Source organism: Dermacentor albipictus, unplaced genomic scaffold, assembly GCF_038994185.2.
Source record: "Dermacentor albipictus isolate Rhodes 1998 colony unplaced genomic scaffold, USDA_Dalb.pri_finalv2 scaffold_16, whole genome shotgun sequence".
Lineage (NCBI taxonomy): Eukaryota > Metazoa > Arthropoda > Arachnida > Ixodida > Ixodidae > Dermacentor > Dermacentor albipictus.
Genome location: NW_027225570.1, coordinates 770409 through 786299, shown reverse-complemented (window position 1 = coordinate 786299; position 15891 = coordinate 770409). Strand labels below are relative to the sequence as shown.

The window sequence follows — 15891 nt, the reverse complement described above, 5'->3', positions numbered from 1 at the left end:
ACGAACAAAAAGGACGATTTTGCTGCATGCACCATTTGTTGATGACATGATAAATTCGTATCCTGACAGTCTTATTGATTTCGACAAGTTGTGCTCACAAATGACGATGAGGGGAAACAGATTGGTGTACACAAACTGACGAAAATCTGAAATTCGTGATTTTAGCCCTCTGGCGTTCCACTGGATGACGGATGCAGCCTTGACTTCTTTCCGGAAGGATGGGGTATGGGTAGCCATCTTTCTAGTTGAGGGATGCAAGCACTGGGCTTAAGGCGTCCAGCACTCTAAGTGCGTTTTGAGCACAGGGTGTCCCGATGTCCACTAAAATTGCTCGAATGGCCTCCATGAGAGAACGTAGCACCGAGATGACTTGGAGGTCTGTTTTAGGTGAATCATCCATGGCCGGAGAAGGATCAGGTGGGACCCCGACCTTCTGAGGTTCCTTCACAAGGGAGCGGCTTGGTAGCGTAGGCCATTCCTCTAAAGATAGAGTCTTTTCTGCTTCCTTCGTGGAAGTGGTGGGCCTGTTCGCGGCGTGACTAACTGGCACCGCAGTGGAGTGGGTGCTGTCACTTCGCGCATGCGCCTTCTTCGAAGACGTACGATGGCGCCTACGTCGTCGCCGACGCCGGACTACTTCGGCTGCCTCCCTGTGGGCAGAATTGTCTCTGGCCATTTGCTTAAGAACCGCGCGCTCCCTCTTGATGCGGGGACAGTCCTTCGAGGAGGCCGCGTGAGGGCCGCTACAGTTGACGCACTTCAGGACCGTGGCACCGCAGGTCTGTTCTGCATGAGGTTCAGCGCAACGGGGACACAGTAGTGAGTTGGGACACACGCCTTTGACGTGTCCTAGCCTGAAACACTGATGGCATTGAAGCGGCTTCTGGATGAATGGTCGAACCGGATGTCGGAAATGTCCGACTTTAACGTGGGATGGGATACAATCCCCCTTGAATAGTACTTTTACGCAGCGCGTATTCCCAAGACGGCGCACTTGCGTAATGATCGTGCCTTCGTATGCCGGCTTGATGAGGCTAGGTAAGTCATCATTGGGAATGGAAATGTCAATGTCGTAAATCACACCGGCTATGGATGTGTCGTCGATCGGGATAAAGGGGCGCATTTTGATTCCGTCTAGCTCTGTGATTTCTTGTAGTTTTCCAAGCGCACCCGCGTAGTACACGTCTATGGCGAGTATATTCTTGCGTGGATTTATTCTTATGTCTTTAATTTGATCCGGCACCGCACATTCCAGAAAAATGGATAGGGCTTGCCTGTTCAGCAATCGTAGGTTGCTTGACGGTTCTTCCGGCATAAAGATGATGACGTGTGGCCAGCGCGCAGGCCTTGTCTTCACAGTCGTTGTGGTCGCAGGAGTTGACGGCGCTGTGTTGGCGATTTTTCTCCTCGCCCTCTTACTCCGGACGGGTATGAAGCCGTCGTCGGATGAGTCGTCTTCCGACATAGAGTACAGCTCGGTGTCTTCGGTGTCACTGGCGGAGCCAACTCGCTTCCTTGCGGTTGACGGCCGTGATGACTTCTGGCCAGGCGGGTCTCTGGCAAGCTCCGCGTCCATGGCCGCAAGACGGGGAGGCGAGGCACCTCGAATAGCGAAGATTTCACCAGAAATTCACAGAGCACAGAAACAAGTGTTCTGCCAAGAAGACACTTCGTCGTCTTCCAAATTATATAGTAAGTATAGTAAGTAGTATAGCAGTAGTATAGTATAGTATAGTAGTATAGTAGTAGTATAAGTAGTAAGTAGTATAGTAATTATATATAGCCCAATAAATGCTTTTCACCACCACCACCGCACCATTTCAAGGGGACCGGAATGTGAAAAAGAAAACGCTCGTGCTTTAGGTCCTCGCCGAGGAACGCCAGGTTGTCAACATGAATCCTCGTAAGCGTGCCTCATAACCAGATCGTGATTCTGACACGCGTAAAACCCCACAATTCGACTCATAATATGACGAGGCGCCGGACGTGGGGGATGTCATTGCGGTTACGACGTCGCAAATGTCAGAAGGATGCATAAGCGGCTTTTAGCTGACGGAAGAACTTCGCTCCAGAACGTATTGTCGCCCGTCGCTTGTCGTCGTAGAAAACACTAAAATCAGCGAAGGCGCTTCTTTAGTCGTATAACCTCTTTTGCTGGTTATTGCGGGCGTATTCAGATAAGCGGAGGTCCCTCATTACCGAAGCTAATGGCCGCCGCCACTTCATATGGCCTTACACTGCTTTGCTTTGGGCCAGCTTCGTGCGTACAATCGTGGTAGAACTTTTTCAGCAGAACTTCAGCACAAATTCAGCAGAGCTCTCTCTTTTGTTGTTGTTGTTGTCTCAAAGTGAGCATTTGCGTGCGGCTTGGTGCTGGCAGGCATACCAAGGTGCCGGGGAGAAAGGTCGGAACCCAGTGGCGCCCCCAGTACGCTGCTTTGTTTGCTCTGCTCGGTCAAAGATAAGCGGCGGGCCGGCTTACGGACATCCTCCGCATGTCTCGCGGCTTCCAGGACTGGCGGAAAATCTGATAGGTTCGGTTGGTAAGCCAGAACGGTACCAATCGTGTGCAAAGAATGGTGGCCGTATACAATAGGCAAAAGGATAGAAACCTTTGGCGATTTATTTATTTATTTATTTATTTATTTATTTATTTATTTACTGTTGCGATAGGTTATATGTGGACGCGCGCATTAGTACCTTCGTCGCCGCAGTGATGTTCCCTATAAAATCCAAGGGCGATAACATCGTCACCGCGCCCCGTGTGCTGTATGTATGTGCGAGTAAAAGCATACGAGGGTGAGTGGACGATGGTGGCTCGCAGATGCGAGGGAGGGCAGCGGTAGAGTTACTGCATATGCTACCAAAGGTAGCATAGTTGCGCGTAGGTACGCCATCTTGCCCGGGAAGCAACCAAATCTATGCGGTGAAGCCGCACTCCGTTTTTGCAGGCGACAGGGAGCTTTTGCATCGCTTGTGGACCACTTTTCCGCCTAATCGCAAACTAAGCACACCGAAACAGCTGACTGGATAAGATCGTCAAGAAAAAGGCGCTGCTCTTTTTTAGCGCGCGGCGTAAGATGCAGCGCAAATATTATCAGTTGTTTTTTGGACTTGCATTCACCTGTGCGCCTTCTCGGAACTTTTGACCTAATAATGTATGGGCACGGGCGTGTCTATAGAATATATTGTTTATTCTATATACGCCGATCCGATGCAGCATTCAGCAGCCTCGACGGTAACAATTAGCTCGCACCGAACAGTCTTAGGGAATATGTTGATGTTGCTTTATGGATTCCAAAAATCCTACAAAAAGTACCGTGTGAAAAAGCTACATAACAAGGTAGTATAAGGTTCGAAATAATATAGCGTACTAAAAACTGGATAAACGCTACCAGTTGAGGTAAACAATCAAATGCTTTAATATTTTTCCTTCGCTTGAATATTGCCTAATTTGCACTCAGATTTTGTTTCAACGGAGATAAATACGCTACTACGAATAGCGCAGTTCTCTTTTTGCATGTAAATGCAAAAAGCACCGAGCCGCAGCTACCTCCCTTTTGGCAATAAAATCACAATGCGAATTTCAGAAAAAAAATAGTACTGCAGTGCGCGCAAATATTTTGATGTAGTGAGCCTTATCAAGTTGTGCTCTTTTACAAAGGGAACAGTACTGAATATAATGAGGCCCATATCTGCTAATGTGCCAAAGCTCTCAACGTGTAGGCAGTCTAAAATATTACTGGTGAAACAATGACCGACTATTATCATTTTGACTCTGGTACCCCATTAATTTGCTGTAGCAACGTACCCACCTTCCAGCAGGCATTGGATATCAGCCACACCTGCAAGTGCCATTTCATTATGTACAGTGCTCACGGAATGAAACGCGTCAATTTAGGGCTAAGTAATGTGCATACTTTCGTTTCAACCGGCCGCAGTTCTTGTCACATCGACGTAATTGTGGCGTGTACACTTACATCGGAGTCCTCTTCACCTTTGGTGATCAAATTCCTAGCGACATGACATGGTGCTCTTGCGTACTTTGAACATATGTAGGGTTCTACTAAATGATCCGTGTCCTATTTCATTCCGTGAGCACTGTACCTTTTCACTGCAGGGATTCAAAAATAAACTTCTGTGGGAGTATAGTGAAAGTTTTTCTCTCATAGGATTGACATAGCTACATTATAGGTAATAATGCAAAACACAGTTAGGCCCTTACCGTATGTTAAATGACGACATTCGTTCCTCTTGCCTCCTGCTTCACATAAGCAGTAGTAGATGAAATAGCTTAGTGGTAACCTCCTTTATGTTCAGAAACAACCCAAGCAGGGCATTATCATGAAGATGTCAGCTGGCTTATTTATGACAGTTCTGTGAAAGCAGTTTGGTGCATTCCATGCGCAAAATTGTTAATACCATCTAAAGCCGTTGTATAACTATATGTGCTTCCACTATTTAAAAAAAAATATCCAGACTTGCAGTAGCCTTTCATATTGCAACTGTGAAAGTTTTAGCACAGCCTACAAAAGCACGTAGCTGTTCGTCAAGCAATTTCATCTGAACCGCTCTTGACGTAATAGGCAGTTGACTGAAAATTTGTTTGTTCAGGTGCCTTTACTTGAAGATCCTTAAATCGTTTTACAAAGGAAGAACAACAATTATTGCAGTAAGGTGTCATGAGGCCGATTTTAAATATTTTATTATACCCAAACACGTTGCTAAGAACTAGCTACAGTTCTTTCTTCAATTTTCAAGGAATTCACTCGATCACCCACAATGCAGATATGTTGAGCAGCCAGGACCAGAACAGCAAAATACAAAAGTGAAGTGCACATAGCCACTGCAGCAAGCATCAACACCTTTGTGGCCAGCTTTTACTATTTTCGCAAGTGAGGGGAGCTTCCATTCACTTTGAAATTAAGATGTGATAAAAAGAGTTTGTAAAACTTATTTATTACAAAAATACTACACAGGTCATGTAGTGCATGAGAACATCAAAGCATATTATTTATTGCAGGCATTAGTAATTCATAAATAAGACACTCCAGAAGTATGGAATACAGGAGCAGGCCACACATAGAAGTTGAACCAGATTAGTACAGACGAGTTATAAAATGCGAGCTATATATATATATATATATATATATATATATATATATATATATATATATATATATATATATATATATATATATATATATATATAATCGCTTATTGCAGATACCACCACTGCCCATTTTGGGCTAGATTACCCTTCAAGGCAGGCATTACGTGGCCAACAAGTCATTAAATCAAAATTACACCCTTTGGGTCGTATCTTGCCACACAACAATAAACGCCAACTGTCTTGTCCGCATTTCCTTTCTTTAACGCTGCGAGCCCGGCACTTCCCAGTGACGAACGGCATGCGCGTTATCAGCATGACATAGCATTCCCAACCGGAAAGTAGGGGGCGCGGCGTTTTCAAGGAAGGAAACGCAAGCAGGGCAGACGACGATTATCGTTGCGGCAGATAGGCACCACAAATGGTGTACCTTTGTCTAAGAGTGTAGGCAAAATTATACAATTTAATAAAACTGTTATGAGTAGTAGAGATTGGAATTTTAAGCAGAAAATAGTGAATTTTAGCCATTTAGAAAATCGGCACTAGAGGTGCAGTCTTGGGTACTTATGGAATGTTGGGTCCACAATTGCAAAATGTGTACCTAAAGGGTCTGACAACCGATTTTCATGCCACCGATTATTTTTAATGCAATGGCAAGCTTACCGGTCAAAGTGCTTAATCGTCAAGTGGTAACACGGAAAATGCTGTGGAACATCTTTATCAGGAAAAGCTAGTCAGTGGTACTCGCAATGCCAGATGCATTTATTATTGGGTACGCAATTCAACACTAGCAAACATTTGTATTCACTCATGAGGACTGGAGCGCAGGCTTCAGAAAATAAAAAGACCAGCGCCTGGCCTGCTGTAGTTGTTGACCAAGAGCATTATCCCATCTAAAGGCACTGAAGCAGCCTTGAAGATGCCAGGGGTGCCAGGGGTCTCTTGCGCCATTTCTTGTGCTGAGTAGTCTGTACGATAAAGAAGCATACACCAGGAAAATATAGAGAACAAGTGTATCTATAGACAACTAGTTACTGGTAGAGCGTAGGTTAGGGCATGTTGGTATTCCATAACTGAGGTTAGGTTCTAGCGCACGAAAAGGGACGAGAGACAGCGCTGTGTCGGCGGCTTGCCTCTGTCTCTCGTCCCTTTTGGTGCGTTAAAAAGCTCAGTTATAGTTACTGGTGCTGAGAATGTCTGATTTGGGTCTGTAGTCTCATCTGATCGTGATATGGTGACGCCATGAGGTGCTTCTCCACGTGTGGCTTCTAAGGCTGTGTCTACAGGCACGGCAATTGAAACTAGTGAGTGAATACTCACTCAAGGTATGGAAGCCCCTTTTTAACAAGGATAGCCTTAGCATGCATGCTCTGCTATGTACTTAGGAGAACGTATGCCAGGGACAGCATTTGCCTTTAATAGTTTTTTTTATTCATTTCGTTCTTCGTCAAGAAACTGATCAGGTGTGAAGTAATCCTGCATGCAAGCAAACAAACAATCACGGTGAGCGACCACTCATCATACGTGGCACAAAATGTAAATGACCGGCACCATTATACAGTAAGTTTAGTACTATAAATCTTTCTTTCATCCAGTATCCGTTTACCAACTCTATCGTTTTCGGCTTGCGTAACGTATGCAACAAAGTAAAACGTTAAATATACCTCGAATTTCTATTTTCGGGATGTTAATGCGACACCCTGCGAGCCGCCGTGCTACAGCGCTAAGACTTTCGAGAAAACAATGTTATACAACTGTGGTACTGGGGGCTCGTAATCAGATGTCCCTTAACAGGTGTCGCCCCTTAACAGATGCCCCTTCACAGAACTATACTAGCTCGGGTTACCACACGTTAGAGGGGCTAATTCACTGAGCAACTCAAGTATACTAAAGACTTAGGAATTGTTGAAAGGGACAGAGCCCTACTTTTACATATACTTCGCATGCTTCCATATCATTGCACACTTTGAGGTAATCGGCGCGTGCGCCCAGCTGCTACTAACACACAAATAAAAGGAAGCGTATGCAGCAGTGCTGCTGAAAATACAAAAGGGGGAGGGGGGGGGGTATACGGCACCCACTTCACCCACTACTCTATGAGCAACACTCGCCAGGTTCTTCGTTGGGAGACACGCAATATTTTTGTCAAAAGAAAACAACGCGAATGTTTAACTTATCTCATTTTGTTGATATACATGTACGCTTACAACGAGGGCTTTGACAAATACTGCATATCGTAAACCACATAACGATATCGGCAGTTCTACGCGTTGCTTACATAATACAAACAACCGTACCTCTGAAAAAAATAATAGTGAAGCATTCTCGTAGGCTAGTCAAAGGAAAAACTTACCTCGCGTATTCTTGACCTCTTGACACAGCTTTCTTGCGTTGCATGCGAAGCAACCACTGAATTCGGCGCACAATAACCGATCCCCCCACATGGGATCGAATAAAAAGCTTTTCCGCTTTCAGAACAATTCGTTCAGTTGGGAGCAGAGCACCCGGTCATTATATCATTCTGATGGAACTGCGATGACACTGCGATGAACCAACTTTGAGATTCGCTGCGCACGTTGCGTTGTTGCTCCACATCTAGCCCCCACGTGAACAGCTAACGCCAAGATCATCCGGATTCGCTATGAATTTGACTGGCGATAACTTGTGTCAGTCCAGTTCGTTGAAGCCGCGGCGTCGGGAAATACAAAAATTGGCCCAGGCATCTGCTTTTTCGCATTGCACTGTTGCTTGACTACCACGTGACGACGTTTTGCTAATAGAGGCGCTAGCGGCGTGATAAGACGGACGCGCAACTCTGCTACCTGCATATAAAGGAACTCAACACAGCGAGGAGCGGGCGCGCCGTCTTCCATCACCAGTAAGGGGGAGAGGAGGAAGGGGGAGGGATGGCGTTCTCTTTCGGCGAAGGCCCTATCTTGAACTCAATCTGCGATGGAGTCAGAATGCAGGGAGTGCCCATATGTGTTCTTGCCGCTTACCTCGCGATGAAGCGAGAGTCAGCGCGCAGGTGAATACGCTAGCTGATGCCGCCGCGCTTTCACACTCCAGCGTTTTGACATCGAGTTTGCACGGTCATCGAGTGCGATGTGTTCATATTTGCTTGTGCGAAAATTGCACAATTCTTGTTAATTCAGTTAGTAACCGAATGTTTGCAAGTTCGTACGGTCTATAAAACTACTATCCATTCTTCGCATAGCTGTCTACTAATTTGCTATCGCAATCGATGCTTCGTATTTCAGGTGAAACTAAGACTTTATTTATTTATTTATTTATTTATTTATGTTCTTCTTTATTTGTTTGTTTATGGTACCCTCAAGGCCACCAGCATTAGGAAGGGGCATTGTGATAAACAATCAAGTGTTAAAATATTGTTATTCTCCTCGTCATGCATTTTAGCTAAATGTAGCATATAACGAGATACAGCCAATAAATAAAAACAATATTAAGTAGCTTCCCAGTGCATCGTAAAATGCGAAACATTCGCAGCAGACACAAGAAGTTGTAAAATGAATTACTGTAAAATTCCTATATGTAAACAATGTTAGCTAACGCCGCGCGAAATTGTGCATTTATATTGATACACCTCAGCCGGGAAGGAGGTTCCATCCTCTGAGGTACGCGATATGAAACACAGCTGACAGGTTTTTCTTCGGCACAACATCGGTCCAAAGTTGTGAGGATAATCGACACGATGAAGGGGAATGAAATTATTGCGTGAAGCCGGGTGGTAGTAGATATTAAGGAATAAGCATAGGCGTCAGGATTTACGATAGATTGCGAGAAGGCTTTGTTGCAGCGAATTTTCATATCGCTGGTGCTTGCTTTACGACAATAGTTGCTTAAATCAAAACGAGTAGAGGTGTTTCGAACCATTTTAAAAGCTTAAGCTAGGTTACTTGTGTTATGATCCCTAGGCGTAGTCTATAGTTTACTCCGGATTAATGTTTTATAAAGGATGAGTTTGACAGACGCAGGGGTGGAGCAGAAGTTGCGTCGAAGGTATCCAGATATACTGTTAGCGCTGCTAATTAATTTGTTAATGTGAGCCATCCAGTCAAGATCTAAAGTAATGGGAACACCGAGATATCGATAACATGTTACAGACTCAAGGAAGGAGTCTGCATATATGAGGCATTGTAGCGAGTCAAAGAGCCAGGCCCTAGTTGGAGTGTTTGTATGCGATGTAGATAGCGAGCATGTCACCGAGGGTTCAACTGACGCATTCCGTGGCGCCACTCGTCTGCGAACGATAGGAGGCGCATGTTGTTGCGTTCTCCAGGGTAGCGTATCCCACCGCTGCCGAGTTGTTGCGACACCTGTTTATCGAAGCTCGACCGACGTTACTATTGGGTAGCGTGGCGTTGTCGGCGGACTGCAGGCATCCGGTAGACCATGGCGACCAAGCAAGGGCGAGACGACTTCTAGTGCGAAACTTGCACGGTTTATTCAACGGTTGGTGAAAGATTAGACGAAGAGAATTAATTTTGAAAGTACATTGCGGGGCCCCTTAAATGGGCCCACTAAAGTCGTAGGCGGGATCTCGCTCACGTCATGCACTGACTTCCACGGTGCTTGGCGACGGCAGCCGGCGACCTTTCACGAGCCCGCCTCCGCAGGGGCAACCCACGGAGGCGGCGGATCCCTTTTCTTTCGCGCGTCGTTGGTTCGCGGAAAGGGCATCTGGAAGGACATAGCCGGCTGATCCATTGTCCCAGTTGACGTCTTCACGAGCATGCCTCTGCTGGCGGCAGTCCGCGGGTCCTGGGAATAGTACACAGCTGATCCCTTCTCTTTCGCGCGTTGCTGGTTCGCGGAAAGGGCGTCTGGTTATGGATAGGCGGCCGATCTATTGTCCCTGCTGACGTTGTAAGACCTCGTAGGGGCTTGATCCTTTCTTCTAGGCGACGTTGGTTCGCGGAAGTTCTCCTGTAGAGCTTGACAGTTCGAGGAAAGGGTCCCTCTAATGTCGCACACACACAAAGGGGCCTGAAAGCACTGCGGTGCGCCAGCCAGACCGGCAACCCCTTGAGACAACCACAACAAATTGGGAATTCACCCTTCGTTTCGATGAGGCATGGTGGTCGAGCATACTTTTTGCACGGGGTGCTACACGCCAATCGTAACAATGTGCGATGAACAATAGCGCATTAAGCAAGCAGTTCTTTCACGACTTGATACAGGAAGGCGCAGCTTCTCTCCCTGAAGAGTTCATGAGGCGTTTAAGACGAAGGCACCGGAAAATAAAGGCACCGAGCTCCTGCGTTGTAGCACTTGGGACAGCAGCAGTATCTACGCAAAGTGTTAAATGGTCGAAGGCGACTCTGATTCATGTGTTGGTTGCTGGAGTTATGGGAAGTGATCGAGGCCAACACGACGACATGTATGGCCAAGATTTGTGGCGCTGACATTCAGGGCGACAGCGAAGAAAGGCCCAAACGAAGGCGTTTTGGCAGTAGCCTGCCAAGCCGCAGCTTCTGCATGGGCACTCCCTGTCTTCATACAACGCATACAAAGATGCGAACGCTACCAGGTATTCACAGTGGCGAATGTCATCGCAAGATGCTGACACGGCACGCTTGCTGCAGCACAGCTGGTCGGTTGCGCATAACACGTTTCTTCTCCAGGCGTGGGACGGCACTCTGGACGCGAGCAGCCATCGTACGGGATGTCCGCAGTTGAACGCGAGAGGCGGTGGTCTGCTGAGCGGGGACATCAAGTACGGCGAGGACTGCCTCCACTTGAATGTGTGGACGGCCGAGGGGAACCGGAAGCGGCCGGTGCTGGTATGGATTCACGGCGGGGGATTCAACTACGGCTCGGCCTCGTACGACAACTACACCGGCGCCGTGATCGCGGCCAAGACGGGCCTAGTGGTGGCCTCGATCAACTACCGTCTCGGGGTCCTGGGCTTCCTCAACGCCGACACGCCCGAGGCGCCCGGCAACGTGGGACTGCTGGATCAGAACCTTGCTCTCAAGTGAGTGCACTTTGCGTATACGTTCTTCTCGCATGACCGTACAACATACCTCAAACAAGGTCAATCTCGGATCAAGTACGCTCATTGTAGGAACAGAATATAGAGAGCGCTAACTTCAAACATGTGTCCTGTTCTACATTGGTGTCCTAGTTACGCTACAGTGAACAATTTCGTGCTGACATTCTTTCAAGCGCGAAGCACATTTCATGAGTCAGTCACATAAATATGACCAGTTTGCCGGTGTAAAGCAGCTTCTTGGGTGAGCTGGCTCGTAAGGAATAAGCAGAAATCATAGCGCAAGAACACAAGGACATTGCGCAGGATTAGCGCCGGTCATACGCATTGTCTTGTCTTATTGCGCCATGCTTTTTATTTTTGCGGAGCAACTTGTTAAGAGTAGCGAATGATGGTGAAGACGATTATGAACGGTGTGATCCCGCTATTGCACGAATTCATTTACGATTACTGCCATAAGCACGCTTATTTCACAAGCTTGACAATGGTAATATGCTTACTTTCAGATATACACATGTAATTAGTTTCTTTTAGAGCTCGTGAAACGGCTGTAATGGCAGTGACGCGTTATTAACGCAAATTATGAATTGTGCCTCGATGATGCATGGTAGGACGTCGATACAAAAAGCGCGCGCATATAAAAGTGGGGCTCTCACAGCCAGGCACGTACCCAGGATTTTTTTTCGGGGGGGGGGGGGCACCACCTCCATCATCATCATCATCATCATCATCATGTTTTATGTCCTCTGCAGGACGAAGGCCTCTCCCTGCGATCTCCAATTACCCCTGTCCTGCGCCAACCGATTCCAACTAGCGCCCGCGAATTTCCTAATTTCATCGCTCCACCCAGTGTTTTGTCGTCCTCGATTGCGTTTTCCTTCTCTTGGTACCCATTCTGTAACCCTAATGGTCCAACGGTTATCTAACCGCCGCATTACATGACCTGCCCAGCTACATTTTTTCCTCTTCATGTCAATTAGAATATCGTCTATACCCGTTCGCTCTCTGATCCAAACCGCTCTCTTTCTCTCTCTTAACGTTATGCCTAGCAATCTTCGTTCCATCGCTCTTTGCGCGGTCCTTAACTTGCTCTCATGTCTCTGCCCCATATGTCAGCTCTGGCAAAATGCACTGATTGCATGCACACCTTACTTTTCAATAACAATGGTAAGCTTCTAGTCAGGAGGTGCCAATGCCTGCCGTATGCGATCCAACCTATTTTTATTCTTCTGTAAATTTCCTTCTCATGAGCAGGGTTCCCTGTGAATTATTGACCTAGGTAAACGTACTCTTTCACAGTCTCTAGTGGCCGACTGGCGATCCTGATCTCTTGTTCCATTGCCCGGCTATTTATCATTATCTTCATCTTCTGCATATTAATATTCAACCCCACTCTTACACTCTCTCCGTTAAGGTCTCCAATCATTTGTTGTAACTCGTCTGCATTGTTCTTGAATAGAACAATGTCATCAACAAACCGAAGGTTGCCGAGAGTTTTGCCGTCGATCTTTACTCCTAAGCCTTCCCAGTTTATTGGCTTGAATTCTTCTAAGCATGTAGTGAATGGCTTTGGAGAAATTGTGTCTCCCTGTATGACCTCTTTCTCTATAGGTATCTCCCTGCTTTTCTTGTGTAGAATTAAGGTAGCTGTAGAACCTCTGTAGATATTCTTACGCGAAGGATGAGTCAGTAAGACGAGAAACTATTTACATATTATATTTACAACAACGGTTGCAGCGAAGACTGGTCAGATTCACAGCGCGAGCCCAGTTCATTCTTCCTCCTCTTTTCTGGAGTGATGACGCCCACGCTCCTCGTTCAAACAAACAAATACACGCATGCAGCAATATTTTCCAAGCTTTTTACGTAAGCGTTCTGTACTCCTTGATTACGTAGTGCCTCTATGACTGCTGGTATCTCTACTGAATCAAATGCATTTTCGTAATCTATATAAGCCACATAGAGAGGCTTATTGTACTCTGCAAATTTCGCGATAATCTGATTGATGACATGGATGTGATCCATTGTAAGGTATCTCTTCCAGAAGCCAGCCTGTTCCCTTGGTTGACAAAATCGAGTGTTGCCCTTATTCCATTGGAGATTATTTTGGTAAATGTTTTATATAATACTGGGAGCAAGCTAAAGGTCCTATAATTTTTCAATTCTTTAATGTTTCCTTTTTTTTAAATTTAATTATGGGGTTTAACGTGCCAAAACCACTTTCTGATTATGAGGCACGCCGTAGTGGAGGACTCCGGAAATTTTGACCACCTGGGGTTCTTTAACGTGCACCTAAATCTAAGTACACGGGTGTTTTCACATTTCGCCCCCATCGAAATGCGGCCGCCGTGGCCGGGATTCGATCCCGCGACCTCGTGCTCAGCAGCCCAACACCATAGCCACTGAGCAACCACGGCGGGTATGTTTCCTTTTTTGTGGATTAGTATAATGTCTGCATTCTTCCAGTTTTCTGGGACCCTTGCAGTCGATAGACACTTCGTGTAAAGAGCCGCCAGTTTTCCAAACATTATGTCGCCTCCATCTTTGAATAAATCGATAGTTATTCCACCTTCTCCTCCCACTCTTCATCGTTTCATGTCTTGCAGGGCCCTTCCGACCTCATCGCTACTTATAGGAAAATTTCTGTATCCTTTTCATTACTGTTTCTAAGTGAGGTATCGTGACTCCTCTGGGTACTATATACAGGTCGGCTACGAATTTTTCCGCTGCTTTTACTATATCTTCGAGATTGCTGATGATATTATCCTTCTTATCCTTTAGTGCATACATCATGGTTTGTCCTATGCCAGGTTTCGTTTTTACTGATTTCAGGCTGCGTTCAATTTTTTACGGCTTCTTCAGTCTTTCTCATGTTATAGTTTCGAATATCAGTTATTTTCGCCTTGTTGATCAGTTTTGACAGTTCCGCGAATTGCGTAACGCTGTGCGGCCGCCATTCCCATACAACCGCATAGAGCGCAGGACTCGCGATTCTAGACGTACTGCGCTCACCGCGAAAGGTTAAAAAACACTCACATAAGCACAGCAGAGAATTGGCTACGTGAGGCGGTTCGACCGATAACTGTAGAAGCGTCATTCAAAACAAGTAATTGTTCTCCACTTCCGGCGGCGTTTTCTCTACTTCTTTTCTAAATAAAAAGATGTTGATCCATAAATATTCTCATAAACAACGGTTAGCTTTTTTATTATTCGCTTTTGCTTGCAGTTTGGTTGTTGCCTTGGCTCTCTCCCTTAGTAGATCGCTTAATTTCTCAACTCCTTGCGATTTTTGTTTCCAGTTTCCAATTTGGCACGAAAATTTCCTATAGTATTAGGGAAAAACAGACGAGGTAACAGGCGACAGTCATCTTGCTTATGGGCTTAAGGGTTATTGCAGGGTTTCATGACGGACGTTCTTTCACATCATTTTATTTCCCACCTTACCTAACCCATATCACGTGTATATGGTTCCGGGCACCTGCGAGCGTCGCGGCGAGCCGTAACTCAAGAAGGAAATAATGAAGCAAAGGGAAAGCTTAACGCAATTGGCGTTTTCTCCGCGGCCGCAACTCGCTCCATGAGAGTACAGACCAGCTGAGTAACAGCCGCATCCCTCTCCTGGTCCCAGGATCAGCCTAAACAAAGAAGGTTGAACTAACAAAAGCAACAGCTATGCGCGTGACGGTTGAATAGATGGTGACAACTGAACGCATCTCGAGTTAATCGCGCGGGTGCGGAATCTATGAGAAAATTGTCCTTCACATTACAAGAGATGCCGATAACTACCGCCATCTAAAAGGAGTGAAAAAAGCAGCATAATGCTGACCAATGACCAAGTCTCAACATTGATCTGGCGCCGCTTCAGGAATGTGTGAGGAGTGGTGGCGTCGGTGGGGAGGGGGGGGGAGGGGTAATGCCACTTGATTTCGGGGGGGCCCGGGCCCCCCCGGGCCCCCCCGGCCCCCCCCCCCCCCCTGGGTACGTGCCTGCTCACTGCATAGTTCGCAGTCGTTTTATTTTTTACGTTATCTTCACTTCACTGCACTGGTGCACTGCACTGGTGTATGCCGAGCTCGAGATGTGTCAGTCCCGGAAGCACAGTTGGGACGTGCAGGTGGATCAAAAAGAACATCCGGAACTTCGGCGGCGACCCTGCGCGCATCACCCTGTTCGGGGAGAGCGCCGGGGCCATGAGCGTGCACGCGCACCTGCTGTCGCCGATGAGCCGCGGCCTGTTCCACCGGGCGATCGCCATGAGCGGGGTGATGGGCACGCCCGACTTCGCCGAGCCGGTTCACCGGAGTGTCGCCAAGGGGGACGCCGTGGCGGCCATCGTCGGCTGCCGCTCGGCCGGCGTGACTCTCGACGCCCAGCCGGGATCGGTCATCGGCTGCCTGCGCAAAAAGTAGGTCGTGCACGCTGGCTCCGCTTCAAGCTGGGTCGGCAGAAATCTATCGTGCTCCACTTGTAATCGGATCAGTTTAGCGTCGGCTTATGGGGGGCGTCGTATTGACAGTGAACCTCTATGATCTGCACAAGGGTCTGTTTCATCATCATCATCATCATCATCATCATCATCATCATCATCATCATCCTATTTTATGTCAACTGCAAAGGACGAAGGTCTCTCCCTCCGATCTCCAATTACCCCTGTTCTGCGCCAACCGATTCCAGCTAGCGCCTGCGAATTTCTTACACCACGCCCAGTCCTCCGCCGTCCTCGACTGCGCTTCCCCTCTCTTGGTACCCATGCTGTAACCTTAATGGT

At 47.0% G+C, this 15891-nt stretch overlaps 1 protein-coding gene across 1 annotated transcript in view; it reads left to right on the top strand.

The window, feature by feature from the left end:
* LOC135899638 (acetylcholinesterase-like) overlaps positions 1-15891 on the top strand; it is a 215346-nt gene that overhangs the window by 76049 nt on the left and 123406 nt on the right. The window contains exons 3-4 of the mRNA XM_065428944.1: positions 10756-11108; positions 15238-15528. Coding sequence (XP_065285016.1) covers positions 10756-11108; positions 15238-15528 — 644 coding nt within the window. The remainder of the gene's footprint in view (positions 1-10755; positions 11109-15237; positions 15529-15891) is intronic.